The following is a 15,501-nucleotide window of genomic DNA, read 5'->3' on the forward strand; positions in this document are numbered from 1 at the left end:
TCCAGCTCAGAGTATACTCTCTTTTAATCCTGTTTCAGACGTCAATTTATTACCTCTCAGCTCCGAATCTTTACTTGCTCTGCAATAATGGAAATGAACTCTGTAAATACTTCCCCTGTGACAGTTGGTTTGGCATTATGCTTGGTTGGTAAAGACCACTGGCGGCCACTGAAGGAAAAGGCTTCTTTTTTTGATTCTCCTGTGCTTATCTCCTTGGGCTTCTGCAGAGTTCAGGGGTCCTTTCGGCAGTGCCCAATGGCCAGCAACAAGCAGAAACTTCCCAGGGCAGCTTCCCCCAGTACACTGCTCCCTAGATGGCTTTATAATATGCTGCTGGCAAAGCACCTTTCTGTAAGTGGGTTCTGTGGGCACTTTGCAGTGAACTCTGAGATGAAGTCGCCTCCTTGTCAATTGCTTCTCCCAGAATTCCAGAGAGAGAATTTCTAATGAGTCCCACTGAGGTCACACCTCAATGAACTTTGACTAGTGAGCCACAGCCGTGCCCTCTCTAGCAGCGAAATGCAGGTGGGGGCGGGGCGGAGGTGTTGGTAGGGTGGAGAGCAGGGGAGCTCTTCCTCGGCCAGTCTATTGCAGTCCTAGAAGTGGTGGCTGCTCCCTGTACCTACCGTTCCTGTATTGTAGGGGTTACCTCTGCCTCTTAGCAGCTAACTCCCCTTCATTCCAATTCCACTAAGTCTTTATAATAAAAATTTTCTGTTCAAATTACTGTGTGATTTTTTTTTCCCTCCTGACCAGACCCTGTCTGAAACAAACCTTCCTTTAGTCTTAGTTCTAGATATAATGAAATATTTAATGTTCACCCATTCTCTTGGCATTGTCTGTCAGTCAGTCATTTGGGTGGCTGTGCTTCATTTGTAGTGAAGTGCTCAAGAAGGACTCAAGTGAATAAATAATGTTCTCTCAGTTACCTCAGTTGATAACAAAGTAAGTCTATGCTTTTAAACTTGAAAGTTGGTTTTGCTGAATACAAAAACCTTGGTTCTTATTTTCTTTCTTTGAACATTTTAAATGTCTCATCATTTTCCTCTCACATGAAGTGTTAATGTTGAAGTCTTGATTAACCAATTTTCTTCTGCTCATAAGTTACTTTTTTGGCCTGGTAACCACTTTTCAAAATGTGAAATCCAGTAATTTTACGAGAATACATATTGTTGTTCATTCTCAGTGTTCTCAGATACACGGTATGCTCTTTCAGTACGTTTCAAATATGTATATACACGTGTATATAAAATGTGAGTATATGTAAATATAATATATATTACAGAAAAAAGTGTTCTTGAATTATAATGTGTTGTATTTGTTCTGTTAGCTAGATTGGTTTTATTTATCAGACACACTTTATCCCTGTGTTGGATCTTTTTGCCTATTTCCAATATCTATCATTTCTCTCAAATCATTTAGTGTCTTTCTGTATTTCTTTTACACTCAAGAAAATCTCATATTTAAATTTTAGTTCTCTTGGGCACGTCTATTGTGTTTGTTTACTCCTGTGTTCCTTCTAGAATAGTATTCTTTTCTGAAATCATTTTTTATTTTATTTCTATTTCTTTCTCAACTTCTGTTGCTTCATTTCTAAGTTTTTCCTCATTCTGTTTTTACTCCTTCATGTCCTATATGATTTTAATATGTTTATAGCTTTTAAGTGACTTTTTTAGTACTGTCCCTGTGAAAGTTTTGCATTTGTGAATGCAATTTGGGGGTTTGTGGAGTTATCTGTCATCCACAATACTTTTGTGGCAAATGTTCTTCCATGTATTTTTGGCTTTACTATATACTGTTTCTACGTGGGAATTCATGCATATTCCAACTCACATACCACTACATTTCTAGAATCCATTTATATTTTGACTCATGAATATTCTCTTTCTATATCTCTGAGACTTTAATCCTTAGCTGAGTGTGATCAGAGGGGTCAAGGTTGATCAGGATGTTGTTCAGATTTGTGGTAGTCCATTACACTGCATCCTCATTCCTGAGTGATGATTCACTTGGTTAGAGCATCCAAGGTTGTCAATAATTTCCCCTCTGTAATATATCTATTTTTCACTATCTTCAGCATATATTTTTACTTTCGCAAGTTTGGCTTCCTGTCTAAATGTCATTTCTTTAGGTAGGATATATTTTAAATGCTGTTCTTAAGATCATTAAATTTTTCTTTAAATTCATTATGATCTATGTTATTTTCTCAAGATTTGATATTTCTTCAATCTAAAGAGTAATCTTTTTCTTTAATTCAAGAAAATCATTGGCCAGTATTTCTTTGAACTCTGCCTCTCTTCTCTCTTTTGAAATGTCTATTAAATGTAGAAGCTCTGAAATTGTTGGTTAGGTAAGGGAAGGCAAAATTCTTTTTTGCTGAAGCCAGTTAAAATGAAGTTTTCTTATTACAAAAAGAGAAACACTCTTACTTTTCTCAGAAGCAAAGTCAGTGAGAGAAAAAGGAAGTGACCCCTGAGGTTATCATTTGATTATCTGTATCTAGATATCCTTTAAACCTAAACTACTCCTGCTCTTTTTAGTTATCCAAGTCAGTAAAAAAAATTCACTTACAATTTTCTCCATTAAATCAGTTGCAATTAAATTTGTGATGATTGCAACCAATAACCCTGATTAACTCTCTGCTACGTGGGTGGCACTGTACCAGCTATTATACAATCAGTGTTATTCAAAACAAAGTCCATGTCTTCAACAATCACAGTATTTCACCCTTGTTCCATGCCATCTTCATTTCTCTGTTCCTGCTCCTCCTGTCTCTGCCACCCAAACTTGGAATGTTTTTTGTTTAAACATTACATCTGCCTCACAGTTGACTTTAAAAACATACTTGTAAGGGTAAACTTTCTAGCTAAAGACTACCATGATCTTTCCCTTACTTCGGATTCATATTATACTCATATTGTCTTCAACAGGTATTCAGATGGTTCATCAAAGTCCTTCCCTTTAACCAAATCATTAGGTTTTTTTTAATTTTAATTGTTGTTCAAGTAGTTTTTTGCCTTTTACTCCCATCCCAGTCCACTGCCCCCCCAGCTCTAAATCATTAGTTTTTTAAGGGCAAAAGATTACACCTTTTACATCTCCCAGAGAAAAGTCAATAGGAATGCGACCTTATTACATCCTTATTAACAAGTATACACACAATACTTGGCCCTTGTAAGTCTTCTGTATAGTACATATATGCTGCTATCGATCAACTTAAGACATAGAAAAGTATATTAAAATACAAATATACAGATCTAAGGTACTATATATAGATCTGTCCAGAAGGTATCCAGCCATATAATACAAAAAAACAGAGACATTTATTGAAGAAGATACGAGAAACAAGAAACATTGTACATAGGACAATGATGGCTCAGTCCCCCTCAAAGTAGGCTCCTTAGGACTTCACACAGTTCTCCCAATATCATCAGCTGCCCTGTGGTATTTTCCTGAATCTGACTGTCTGAAATAATCCCTCTTCCCTTCTCCTACAATCAAAATCTCTGCAGCTGAGCCACTCTCTTGACATATGTCCCAGTTTCGTTTATTAATTTCTTAACCTCTTAAAGGCATATATCTGTAACACCTTGAGTACAAATGGCCGAGCACTAGTTAATTAGAATGACTGCAAGGAGGAAATAAGCAACAACTTCTGTGCCCAGAGAGCAAAACAAACGAGGCTCGGTAATAGAAAAAGCGAAGAGAAAGCGACGCCAATTTCAGAGAGCTTTCTAGGAAATTCTCCTCCAGCACTAGAAGCCTCTCCTGAGTCAGGCTCCTGTGGGATTAGATTATCTGAAGCCATCCCTGCCTTGGACTTCATTAAGACTTTAGGGGTTGGGGGTTTGATCGGTTAGTAATTGTCTCGGCACAGCAACCTATAAATCAAGGACTGTGGGCGTAGAAGCCGCCCACCTCCATGCCTGCTGAGGACCTCTGCCCCACCACCCCTGCACTCTCCCCCAGAAACTGCGCTCCGCCCTGCGGCTGGCTGCGCTGCACAGGGGCGGGGTTTCCGCTTCCGGTGGCGGATTGTTGACGCCTGTGGCTGCTGCGGTGGCTACTGGACCGTTGGGGAGGGACAGTAGAGAGGGGAGAAGGCGCAGTGACCAGACAGCGGAGGGTGCTGCTGAGGCGAAGATGGCAGAGGGGCCCGAGGAGGCCGAAGGCCGCCCTCCTGGGCAGGACGACGGCGGAGGAGACCATGAACCGGTCCCATCCCTGAGAGGCCCTCTTGCCGCCGCCTCCCCACGCCCCCAGGACGCACCACAGGCCGAACCTCGGGCCCCGGGCCTCGCGCTCTCCGCGGCCGCGGAGGAGCCGGATCACGAGCCCGAGCCCGGGAATCGCGCGGAGGCGGCGCCCGACTGCCACGCAGGGCTTCAGGAGCCGGCGGGCTGCGAGACACCCGAGTCCGGGTCGCTGCGGGAGAAGCCGGCGCGGCTGAGCGCTCGCGAGTACTCCCGGCAGGTGCACGAATGGCTGTGGCAGTCTTACTGCGGCTACCTCACCTGGCACAGCTGCCTGGCCGCCTTCCCAGCCTACTGCAGCTCGCAGCCGCCCCCGCCCAGCTACCCCTCGGGCGGCGGGGCCGCCCCCCAGGCCACGGCGCCGCCGCCCCTGCACCTGGGCTATTACAACCCCTTCTACTTCCTGAGCGCGGCGACTGCGGGGCCTGACCCGGGGGCGGCTCCCGGCACTGGCACTCCTGCTCCAGTCGCGGGCCCGGGATCCCGTGCCCCTCACGTTCAGGGGCCCGTCCGGACAACCCCGGCAACGAGGGTGGGATCCGCCGGCCCTTCGCGAGCACCCAGCGAGACCGGGCGCCAGGCAGGTGAGAAGTGCCCGCGAGCGGTGGGGCAGAGCGGAAGGGTCCTGAGGGGACTGCAGGGAAGGTGGACTGGGCTCGCTTTTCGTGCGCTTCAGCTGTAGTTTGCCCGGGCCTTAAATTCCCAAACTGTACACAGAGGCTGTACAGTTTCTTCTTCATTTAGACCTGGGACTAGTCGTTCAAGAAATCTCTGCTCCTTAGACCATCCTCTTCATTTCCACACTCGGGAGAACGAGATTGAAAACTTAATTCTCGGATCGCAAACAGGCGTGGGGGTGGGGGTGGGTGTCGGGGGATTGACGGGTAACGCTGGAAATAATCCAGACGTAGATTTATTGCATATTATCTCTATATTATAGAATATATGGTAATACAGAATTAATAGTTCTGTATTGCCTTTCTGTTAAGGACAGTGGAACTGATGGACATAAAAGGAGGTTTACGTGTATAAAAATGGAGTTATGAACCTTTGACTGGTCCTAGCTGAATGACCTTTATATTGTGTTTACTTCTGTAGAAGAATTAGAATAATTTGCCTTAGTTACTCCTTTTAGTTTATCGTTTAGTTTACTTTATTCAGCCACAGATGTACGGGACAAGGTTCTAAATTTGATCCCATTCAGAATTCATTATGACACATTGATGTATTACTACAAAGAAAGCAAGACAAACAGTTAAGAGGTAAAATGAACACAGGGATTTATTTTGTGCTGATTGTCTACACTGAACCCTAATTTTTACTAAAAATATATAGTGTCACAGGCTTGTGATCACCTCAGTTCTTCTGAGTGCCTAGTGAAATGAGAGTACCTTGAATAAGTAAATTTACCTGTGAAGTCATTTTTTAAACATTGAAGTGAAACTCTTCATAAATAGTGGAATGGTGTTGCTGTATTTTAATAACATGTACTATGGGTGGAGTCAATGCCAATGACTGTTGCAAGGTTGTGTGTGTGTGTGTTATTAGCAAGTTGTACCTTGACTTTACATTCTCCATTTGTTTAGCTAGCTTGGGGTTCCAAGGCCTATGTGAAATGATTCGTTTTCCTAACTTTTCTTTTTTAATTTACAGGAAGAGAGTATGTTATTCCATCCTTGGCCCACAGATTTATGGCAGAGATGGTGGATTTCCTTATTCTCTTTTTTATAAAAGCAACCATTGTCTTAAGCATTATGCACCTCAGTGGAATAAAGTAAGTTAAGAATACGTGCAGAAAGGCTTATTAAAACCTGCTGTCTAGGAATCTTGTTGAATTCTGTTTATGCATGCAAGTGACCATATGGACAATCAGCTTGCCAGTGTTGTGACTTTTTTTATAGGAGCTGTTAGAGATTTGTTTTCTTTCCTCTTAGTTTTAAGAAATAACTATAAAAAAGAGAGTAACACTTAATAAATTCTGGGAAAGCTGTGGGAATCTCACCCATCAAAAAATAGGTAAAAGGAGCTCCCAAGCCTGGTTTGATTTTATTCAACTATTTTCTCAGGAGGCAGAACTCATTTCCCTTTTGCTACTATTAAGAGCTTTTGGAGGATGAACTGTGTTAATCAGCTAGATGGCATTTCCAAATGGGATTGCTTATGTTATCAGGGAAGTCCCAAGTGAACTGCGGAGTGTGCTATTTGAATAACCCACCTTTCGTATTAATAATCATAGTAGTAATTATCACTTGCTAATTATCTTCTATGTGCTAGGCGTTGAGCTCACCTCTTTATATGGATTCTCAATCTTACACCATTATGAGCTGTAGAGGTTAATGCCTCCATTTTTGAAGAGATCGAAATTTGGGTTTACAAGAAGCCCAGAATTTACAAAGTTGTGAAGATGATAAGTGACAGACACAAACCCTTGTAGTCAAATTTCAGGGCTCTTGCCAGGAACCTGAGTGATACTGTGTTTCCTTTCTGTCTCTTCATTGATTACTCTCTTACATGTCCAAGTACCAACTCCTTCCTGTTGAGTCTCCTGAATAACCTTCAACCCAGACCATTTTTTAATAATTCCTTCTAGTTCAGTGACTCATCTGTTGCCTGGATCATAGCAAAAGTTTTCTAACTGATGTTTCAGTCTCCTGTTGTAATTCAATGTGGTCTCTGATGTACACGCAAAGAGATGATAAAGTGATTCTGCTCCTTTCCTGCCTTAAAGCACTTCCTTCAGTGCTTTCTCATTGTCACCAGGATAAAGTCTTGTCTTTGTATGGTTTAATTTTAAGATACCCTTCTTTCATAATCACCGTTACCTCTTATACTTAATATTTGAGCCATCCCAAACTGTATATACCTTCCATCACTGTCTTGCTGCAAGGCCTTCTCCCTTGTTAGTCCCTCTCTCTGAAACTTCTCCCTTACTAGTCTGGCTAATTTCTGTCATCCTTCAGATCTAAGCTTAAATGCCATTTCTGGGAAGCTTCACAAGTTAAATGTACCTGGTATGTGTTTCAATAGTACACTATGGTTTTCTATCACACCTCTCATCTCACTTTATTATTACTCACCGTTCTGCCTTCCTGCTTGGTTAGAATCTCCATGAAGGCAGACACCATGTTGAATTCACTCACCATTATATCCCCAGGGTTTGGACAGTGCCTGCTCATGATAGTGCTGTTTCTTGAATAAGCTAACGTTTTATGAAACTAGATGGCTGGAAACCTAACGATTAGTTTAGAATTTCAATTAAAGTTTATGACTAACACTAATAGAAAACAAAAGTCAATGTAACTCATCTGATAACTAATTCTTTATAACCCAAAACTATTATTTTGTGTAGGGATATCTCTAAGTTTGCTATGCATTATATAATAGAAGAAATAGATGAAGACACATCAATGGAAGACTTGCAGAAAATGATGGTTGTGGCTCTTATATACAGATTATTAGTTTGTTTCTATGAGGTAAGCTACTGACTTCAGCAAATATTAGATACTTAACTATCTAATTTTAGATTATCAGTGCAAGGAAAAAAATAATGGAAATTTACAATTACTTATGTATTTGTCAAATGTCTCCATTTTTCCAAATATTTTTAACATAAAACTTTTCAAATTAAAAAAAAAAGAACTCTCTGAGTAGAGACATTCTATAATTTCTCTGTACTGTATTTCTGTCCCATCATCTAAATGTATTTGTAAATTAGTTGTGGAACTTGAAATGTATTTTTCCATAGAAACAAGCGGATCATTAAAAAACATTACAGTAATCAACTGGTGGTACTGAAGAATGTTCTCTTAACAGCTTAAGAATAGATATTAAAAAACATTACAGTAAACAGCTGGTGGTATTGAAGATGTTCTCTTAACAGCTTAAGAATAGATATTGAAAGGTCTGCCTTTTGAGTATTCTGTGAAATTCTTTCAAGTTGAAATTTTTAAAACATCAATAATATGGCAGAAAAACTTACTCTTAAAGTTGGTATGGTTGAGTCGTGGCTGGGTAGTTAGATTGGTTAGTGCATCCTCCTGACATGCCAAGGTTGGGGGCTCAATCCCCAGTTGGGGCACATACAAGAAACCACCAGTGAACGCATGGATAAGTGGAACAACTAATCCATGTTTGTCTCTCCCTTCCTCCCTCTCTAAAAATCAATAAAAAAATAAAATTGGTGTTTGAGCTAGTAAATTTCTGAATTATCCTTCTTTCCTTAGATCATTTGCATTTGGGGAGCAGGTGGAGCTACCCCAGGGAAGTTCCTGCTGGGGCTTCGAGTTGTGACATGTGATACATCAGTGCTTATTGCACCAAGTCGGGTTTTAGTGATTCCTTCCTCAAATGTTAGCATTACAACGTAAGTTCTTATCTTATTCTACTATGTATTCTGAAAATTACAAACTTTTAGTTGTCAATATCATTCATAAGATACCATTTAATATAGTATTTTTAGGATGTTGGTATTTTTTCTCCGTGGCATATTATAATAGGCTTACATTAAAACAAAGTTTGAGTTTTTTCAATTAAATAATCGTAGATCCTTCTTCAGTAGACATTTTCAGGAGAATCATTTGATGAAATACAAGTCACTGTAATGAAAGGATGATTTGGATGTCAATGCTATGTCAGTGCTTCTTGCCTTGCCTAGCTTTTTTATTCTCTAGCCCTGTGGATATTGGGTCCAGGTACTGATCTGCCTTGAGCCTCCACTTGGTAATACCTGTCATCCTACCATCTTAAATAGGTAGTAAGAGTTTTAGTAACAGTGCATGCATCCTGCTTGTAATACTCCCAGTACTCAAGGTTAGCTGTTGGCATCTGCTTCTGGGGGAAAGTACAAAGGGGGATAATGGTGAAGGTGAATAGGTGTAATTGTTTGAGCAAAATAAGATACTGGCTGGAATTGCTGCCCGAATGATTCAGAGTTGGATTGTAACTAACATTACCCCTGTAAAAAGGGATAATGGTACCTTATAACACAGGTACCATTACCCCTTTTTTATGGATGTAGAACACAACTTGTGATTTCTAGGAAGTAGGTCTGAAACCAACTGTCTGGCTCCAGAGCCCACTCTTAGCCCTTGTGCTTTTCTATAGCCTTTGAGTATACTAAAATACAAAAATCTTAATATTTGTAGGATAATTCTCCATTCTCTGCTATTGAAAGTTTTCTCTTTTTTTAAGTTTTTAAATCACAAGATCTCACAAAGAAAGAGAGCTGATAAAAGTTTTAACACGGTAATTTAAAGTGCCAGTGCTGCCCTGAGCAGTGTGGCTCAGTGGATTGGAGTATCCTCCCATAAACCTAGAGGTCTCGAGTTTGATTTCTGGTCGGGGCACTTGCCTAGGTTGCAGGTTCAATCCCTGGTAAGGAAGCATACAAGAGACGCCTTCTATTTCTCACATTTATGTTTTCCTCCCTCCCTTGCTCCTTTCCCCTCTAAAATCAGTCAGCATGTCCTTGGGTGAGGGTGAAAAAAAGGCTAGTGCCTCATGAAAGATAAAAAATGAGACTGCAGTTAAGTGTACTCAATTTAAATACTGAAAACACACAGGAACGAGTGACTATAGAAAAGGTAACTAAAGGGAATGGTTTTCTTCTGGCAAAACACTATAAACTTTGGTTTGCATTGTTAGACATATCACTGCTTTTCATGTGAAAGCTCCAGTCTTCTATGTTGATGAAATCTTTAGAACTGGCTGAGATAGTTTGAGCATATATTTGACAGTAACTCAGATATCAAAGGTAAAAATTCTCAACTATACTTTGTGTTTTAAATACATATTTTGAACTTGATAGAATAGTCATCTATATGTGATGGGTATACCATTTATCTGATTTTTTGCTTTATTTTTTATTCTTAGGTCCACTATACGAGCTTTGATCAAGAATTTTTCTATAGCTTCTTTTTTCCCTGCTTTCATCACACTGCTCTTTTTCCAGCATAATCGAACAGCCTATGACATTGTAGCAGGAACCATTGTGGTAAAAAGAAATGGGGTCAGATGATGCCCCCCAAAGCCCTGAATTCCGTACTGTCTGGAATAATGACAAGACTAAATTATGTATCAAGGCCACCAGTATCCGAGTTAACATTAATTGGTAATTTAGAAATTAAAGCAGTCGCTCCAGTGTGATACCGGTGGCTATTTTGAAAGTATTGATTTTACTTCAATGCCAAGCACTTTTCCAGAAGAAAAACCTGTTGAATTCAAGTATTAAAATTTTAGATCAAAAAGAAAGCAAGTGGTTTCCTAATCAACAGTGGACAGTGCATACTAAGATCTAAGGCATTAGAATTTGCTGAAAGCATTTTCAGCTTTGAAATCTCCAAATGAAACTTTAAAAATTTATTTTGGTTTATCCCAAAATGATGGAAGACATCCAGTTGTGTTTTGTAAACACATTATTCATCTGTTAGTGATCACTTCTTGGGGAAATTGTCTTTGCTTTTGGGGGGAGGGGCAGGAAGTGAGGACACAAATTTGATAAGCCACTTAATCTCCTATTGCTGGAGGTGGTGAGTTAGTGGCGAGAAAGGGACAAGTGAGGCAGGCCTAGCAGTTCCCTTACCTGAAGTTTTAAAGTCTGTACTGCAGTATACAGCTACTCTTAATGCTTCAACATGTATTTTGGGGCAAGTTGCATGATGATGAAAAAGTATTGTCATATTGTTATATTAACATGGACTTTTTAAAGAAAAGTTAGTGATTACTTTTAATGGGGGGGGGTACTATAAACTTAAAATTCATGTGCAGGTATTTTTAGTGCCCTAAACCAAACTGTAAGTGAAGAAAAATTACTTCCATCAAACCATTGCATATTCACTGTAAAACCATATTCCCAGTATGTGTGCAGCATGAAGAAAGTATTAGTGCTTTTCAGTGTTCTGAATATAACTTCTCTTTAAACACAGGATATATTTACACACTACTTTCTTTTTACATTTTATTAGCCTCATAACTTTTGAAACATTGAGTTACACAATCTGAATGTTTCATGATTGACTACTGGTAGCCTGTGAAATACTAGCAGTTTTACCATTACAGATGTTCTGAAACAAGAAAGAGGGGTATTTCAAGGTATTAAGTTCTTTGGTTCTGTGAGCCAAAATCTTCTATTTTGGGCCTGCCAGGGTTGGTGGTTTGAGGGAAATGTTAAGCAAAGTAACACTGTATTGCCATTTTAATTTATTTTTCTATTGAAACAAAGTTAAGGAGTTGCAGGTGTGTTTGTGCTTTTTGTTAGATGGCCCAGTTAGCTGTGTTGAGAGCTACCTGAACTGTGTTTCTTAGGTGTTTTCTCCAACTTGGATATTATTTCCCCAAAAAAAGTAAAAACAAAACACTAAATTATGTTGGGTAGTTCATAGTTAGATTGTTTAAAAGGGTCAGTCTAGGCTTTATTTTTGATGGTAAGTTTATTAGCAAATGTAAGACACATCTATTATCACTATATCAGTTTTTCAAGGAGGGTTTTCTTTGATATTTAAAACTGAAAATAACTGCATTTTATGGCTATAGAAACATTAACAATATCCTTTTTATTGTAAAGCTTCATAAACTATGTTTTTCAAAATAACTTTATATGAAGTCCAACATCACAGAAAGCCTGTCAGTGTGTCAGAGTATTAAACAGATCACTCACTTGTAGCCTGTGGGAAATGTTTTGGGCCTTCAATTTGTTAAACTAGAAATTAGGGAATGTTACATAAATGTACCATTTAGTATACACATACACTATTTTTGCCATTGATTGGGAATTCCAAGTTGAAATGTCCTTCAGTCATTAACAATGGAATTATTTCTTCTCAGATATTGGAGCTTTTGCCATATAGGCTATTTTTATTTATATAGTAAAACAAAGCAAACTAATAGTCCTGTTTACCTTGTTACACCTAAAACAGTGCACACCTATGTAGATTCATTTAGATCCATCTCAGTATTCAAGTTATACTATATAGCCCTATAAAAGAAATATTGTCTGCTTTTACAACCAAAAAAACACAAAACAACAAACCCAAGTCTGCTTCTATTTATGAATTCATCCCTTAGGAAAAGAGATTTTGACTCCTGAATAATTGGGAGACAGGGAAATGACAAAACAATGGGGAAAAGAGGAGCCCCTTTTTTTCTTGGGGTTGTGGAAGAGTGGAGAATCCCTCAATACCTTTCTGTTTAGTATATGTAATTTATAGAAACGATGATTTTCGGTATCAAGTGTAATTCTCATACTGAAGCTCTAGGGGTAAAGCCAGAAAGTTGTCTTCACAGTACAACATTCATGACTTTTACAATGTAAGCAAATAATGAAACAAAAATTAGGAGTCAAGATGAGTGAGAATACAATTTCATTAAATGTGCTCTAATGGTTAACTTTAAGGGATCTAGGAAATCTCAGTACCCATTACCAAAGGAAACCCGAGTGGCTAGTTCACACTGAGAAAGTCACTAATTCATGGTGCGGCTAGCGGAGGTTAAATGTGAGTGATGGCAAGCTTTGCTTTTAGACTAGTCTGTATGGATATACAGATCACGCCAACACCTTTCTAGACATTAAGCCTTTATAAAGTATTGCCCAACTGGTATTTATGTAGGACTGGTTCAGAAGTTACTTCTTTCTATTTAAACATTTACCTTCCCATTATACCCAAGTATTTAGAATTGGAAAAAATTGTATTATATATGAGGGCCACTTTGTCTTATAAAAATAAATCTTCAGTGTTTTTTTATTTCAAATGGTGGTAAAAATTGTTTTAACTCTAAAAATGTTCCCTGTGTTTCACTGATGCTTATGTATTTCCAGCAAAAGGAGGGTAGTTGAAAATTAATTTGCTATTTGGGAAAAAAGGGCTTTTTGAAGGGAATAAGGGCATTAAATATTTTCATTCTATACCCATCCCAGGCTTTTCTTTTGAATAATATGTCTAAATAACAACAGTATTCCTAAAATCTGACAAGCATTTCAATTATTTACCATTCCCCGTTCCCCCATAACCAGCGGTCAGAATCTTTTACAATAAATATGTACTTCGCTGGGTGAAGTTCCTCATTTCAAACTAAATGTGTATTTCCTTGCCATCCTTATATAGGGTTTGACCCACAAATATCTAATGCCCTGCCTCTAAATAAGGCATCGTTTTCAATAATTTGTATGCCACCAATTTGTATTCTTTTGTCTCAATAAACACTTGGTCACCAATGAACTGTGTGTTTTGCCTGTGTCTTTGATGTTTGCTTTAGAATCTCCTAAGGGAGACTTTTCTTTCATATACAGCTTTCTGCCTTCAGGAGAGTGTCTATAGCAGTAAACTGGAATTTTCAGAAATACAGGTCTACCCAAACACCATATTTTGCTGTTTATAATGTGTACTTTTTGCCCAAGTTTTTTAGGGAAAACTAAACATGTGCATTTATACATGGGGTAGTACCTGAAATACTTTTCCCGTGTTTTTGTTACATAAAATTTCTGGTACCGTATGTTCGAAAATAAATGCCAAAATTCCTTCATAATAGAAAAATAGGATCTAAATACAAATAACTTTGAATTAAAAAATTAAAACACCTTTTCCCTGAAAGTCTGGGCCAAAAACGCAGGTGCACATTGTACATGGGAGAACAATCATCCACTTTTTGGGATATATTCTTTTAGCCAGTCATTCAAGTTACCCATAGATGATTAAGCTTAATATCAAACTAACCCTGTCTTTCCTTAAAGCTGTTAACCATCCACCTATCATGCAAGATGTTAAGGATACATTACACATGAGGAACCAGAAATTCAAGTCTCATAGCTAATAAATGACAGCTGGACAGTTTAACTTTACTTCTGGTCTTACAAGAATTTCCTAATGTAACCTTTACAAATCTAGGGGACAGGGTACAAAACAGGTTCTTCAAGGACAAAGATAATGGAAGGATAAACTTAAATGCTGCTAAACTAGCCTGGTCTGAGTCATGTACACAATAATGCTGTTATGAGCTGATTGGATCTAGTTTGTGGATCTAGAGTGGACTTATTTTTTAAGTAACTTTTATTTTTAAAGATACTTTTAGAGAAGGGAGGGAGAAAAAGAGGGAAACATTAATCTGTGGTTGCTTGTGCACACCCCCTATTGGGGACCTGGCCTGCAACCTAGGCATGTGCCCTGACTGGGAATCAAACTGGCGACCCTTTGGTTCACAGGCTGGAAGTCAATCCACTGAGCCACACCAGCCAGGGCCCTAGAGTGGACTTTTAAGTTTATAAACATTGCTCATACATAAGGAAATAAAGGCACTGACATGGTCATACAGTTGGTGTATGTAGCTAGACCCAACACACCCATTTCTTCAATTTTACTATACCAAATTTGTCAGTTTTCATTAAACACACAGGCTAAGCTTTGTAAAATTTGCATTGCGTTTCAAATTACGTAAGTTAGTGGGCCCAGGAAATGTTACAGCTTGCATAATACTTTGGTCAACAATGGGTCACATACACAACTGGAAAAAGTCCACTGCCTAGTGCTGTCATAGCTATGTCATACTATCATAGTACACAATGCATTGTAAGTGCCTATGGAGTGCAATACAATAATATGTTATACAGGTTTGTAGCCCAGGAGCATCAGACTACACCATACAGCCTAGGTGTGCAGGAGACAATCCCACCTAGGTTCATGTAAGTGCACTACATGGTGTTTGCTCAGCGACGAAGTAACCTAACCATATTTCTCAAGATATCCCTGGTCAGGCAACACGTGACTATACTAATACAATGCAAGCAACTATAAACTCTTCCCAAGCTAAACCATTTAAGGCTTGATTATTTGTTAAAATTAGTCTACCACTTTTATTTCAAATGAAATCTTAATAACATGATTTCTGGGGAAAATTACTAAGAAGTTTAAAGACAAGTTTTTCCATGGTCTGAATTATACTTTTGCTTGCTTAGTGCCTGAAATCATAAGTTGCTCAAAACAACATAACCCTTGAAGTGGCAAGTCGTCCAAATGCTTATTTAATGATGTGGACTTTTGGACCCTACCCAGACTCAGTGAATGAAACTATAATGAGAAGGTCCTAGAATGTATATTTGACAGTTATACTGATGTACACTGAGTACTACTGACCCTCTCGTCTGTCGACCAAGTTATGTAAACATACCTAATTATTCACTCCACATAAAGCATTGCTCTGTTCAGAGATCATTTTCAATTCCCCATTGGTGCAGCATGAAAACTGGGCTAATACTGTTTTC

At 38.9% G+C, this 15,501-nt stretch overlaps 1 protein-coding gene across 1 annotated transcript; it reads left to right on the plus strand.

The window, feature by feature from the left end:
* The first annotated feature begins 4,023 nt into the window (after positions 1 to 4,023).
* FAM8A1 (family with sequence similarity 8 member A1) lies at positions 4,024 to 13,465 on the plus strand. The gene is made up of 5 exons (XM_037147948.2): positions 4,024 to 4,837; positions 5,907 to 6,027; positions 7,603 to 7,726; positions 8,477 to 8,616; positions 10,125 to 13,465. Exons 1-5 carry the CDS (start codon positions 4,144 to 4,146, stop codon positions 10,267 to 10,269), a joined length of 1,224 nt encoding a protein of 407 aa, XP_037003843.2. The 5' UTR covers positions 4,024 to 4,143; the 3' UTR covers positions 10,270 to 13,465.
* The last annotated feature ends 2,036 nt before the right edge of the window (positions 13,466 to 15,501 follow it).

Source organism: Artibeus jamaicensis, unplaced genomic scaffold (genome assembly GCF_021234435.1).
Source record: "Artibeus jamaicensis isolate MK-2021 breed Jamaican fruit bat unplaced genomic scaffold, CSHL_Jam_final contig_482, whole genome shotgun sequence".
Classification (NCBI taxonomy): Eukaryota; Metazoa; Chordata; class Mammalia; order Chiroptera; family Phyllostomidae; genus Artibeus; species Artibeus jamaicensis.

What these genes read in the sequence shown, in the direction of transcription:
- FAM8A1 (XM_037147948.2), top strand. Translation starts at nt 4,144, where the DNA reads ATGGCAGAGGGGCCCGAGGAGGCCGAAGGCCGCCCTCCTGGGCAGGAC. An exon ending in ATGCACCTCAGTGGAATAAA is followed by an intron (nt 6,028 to 7,602) that starts GTAAGTTAAGAA and finishes TATTTTGTGTAG; the next exon opens with GGATATCTCTAAGTTTGCTA. An exon ending in TATTAGTTTGTTTCTATGAG is followed by an intron (nt 7,727 to 8,476) that starts GTAAGCTACTGA and finishes TTCTTTCCTTAG; the next exon opens with ATCATTTGCATTTGGGGAGC.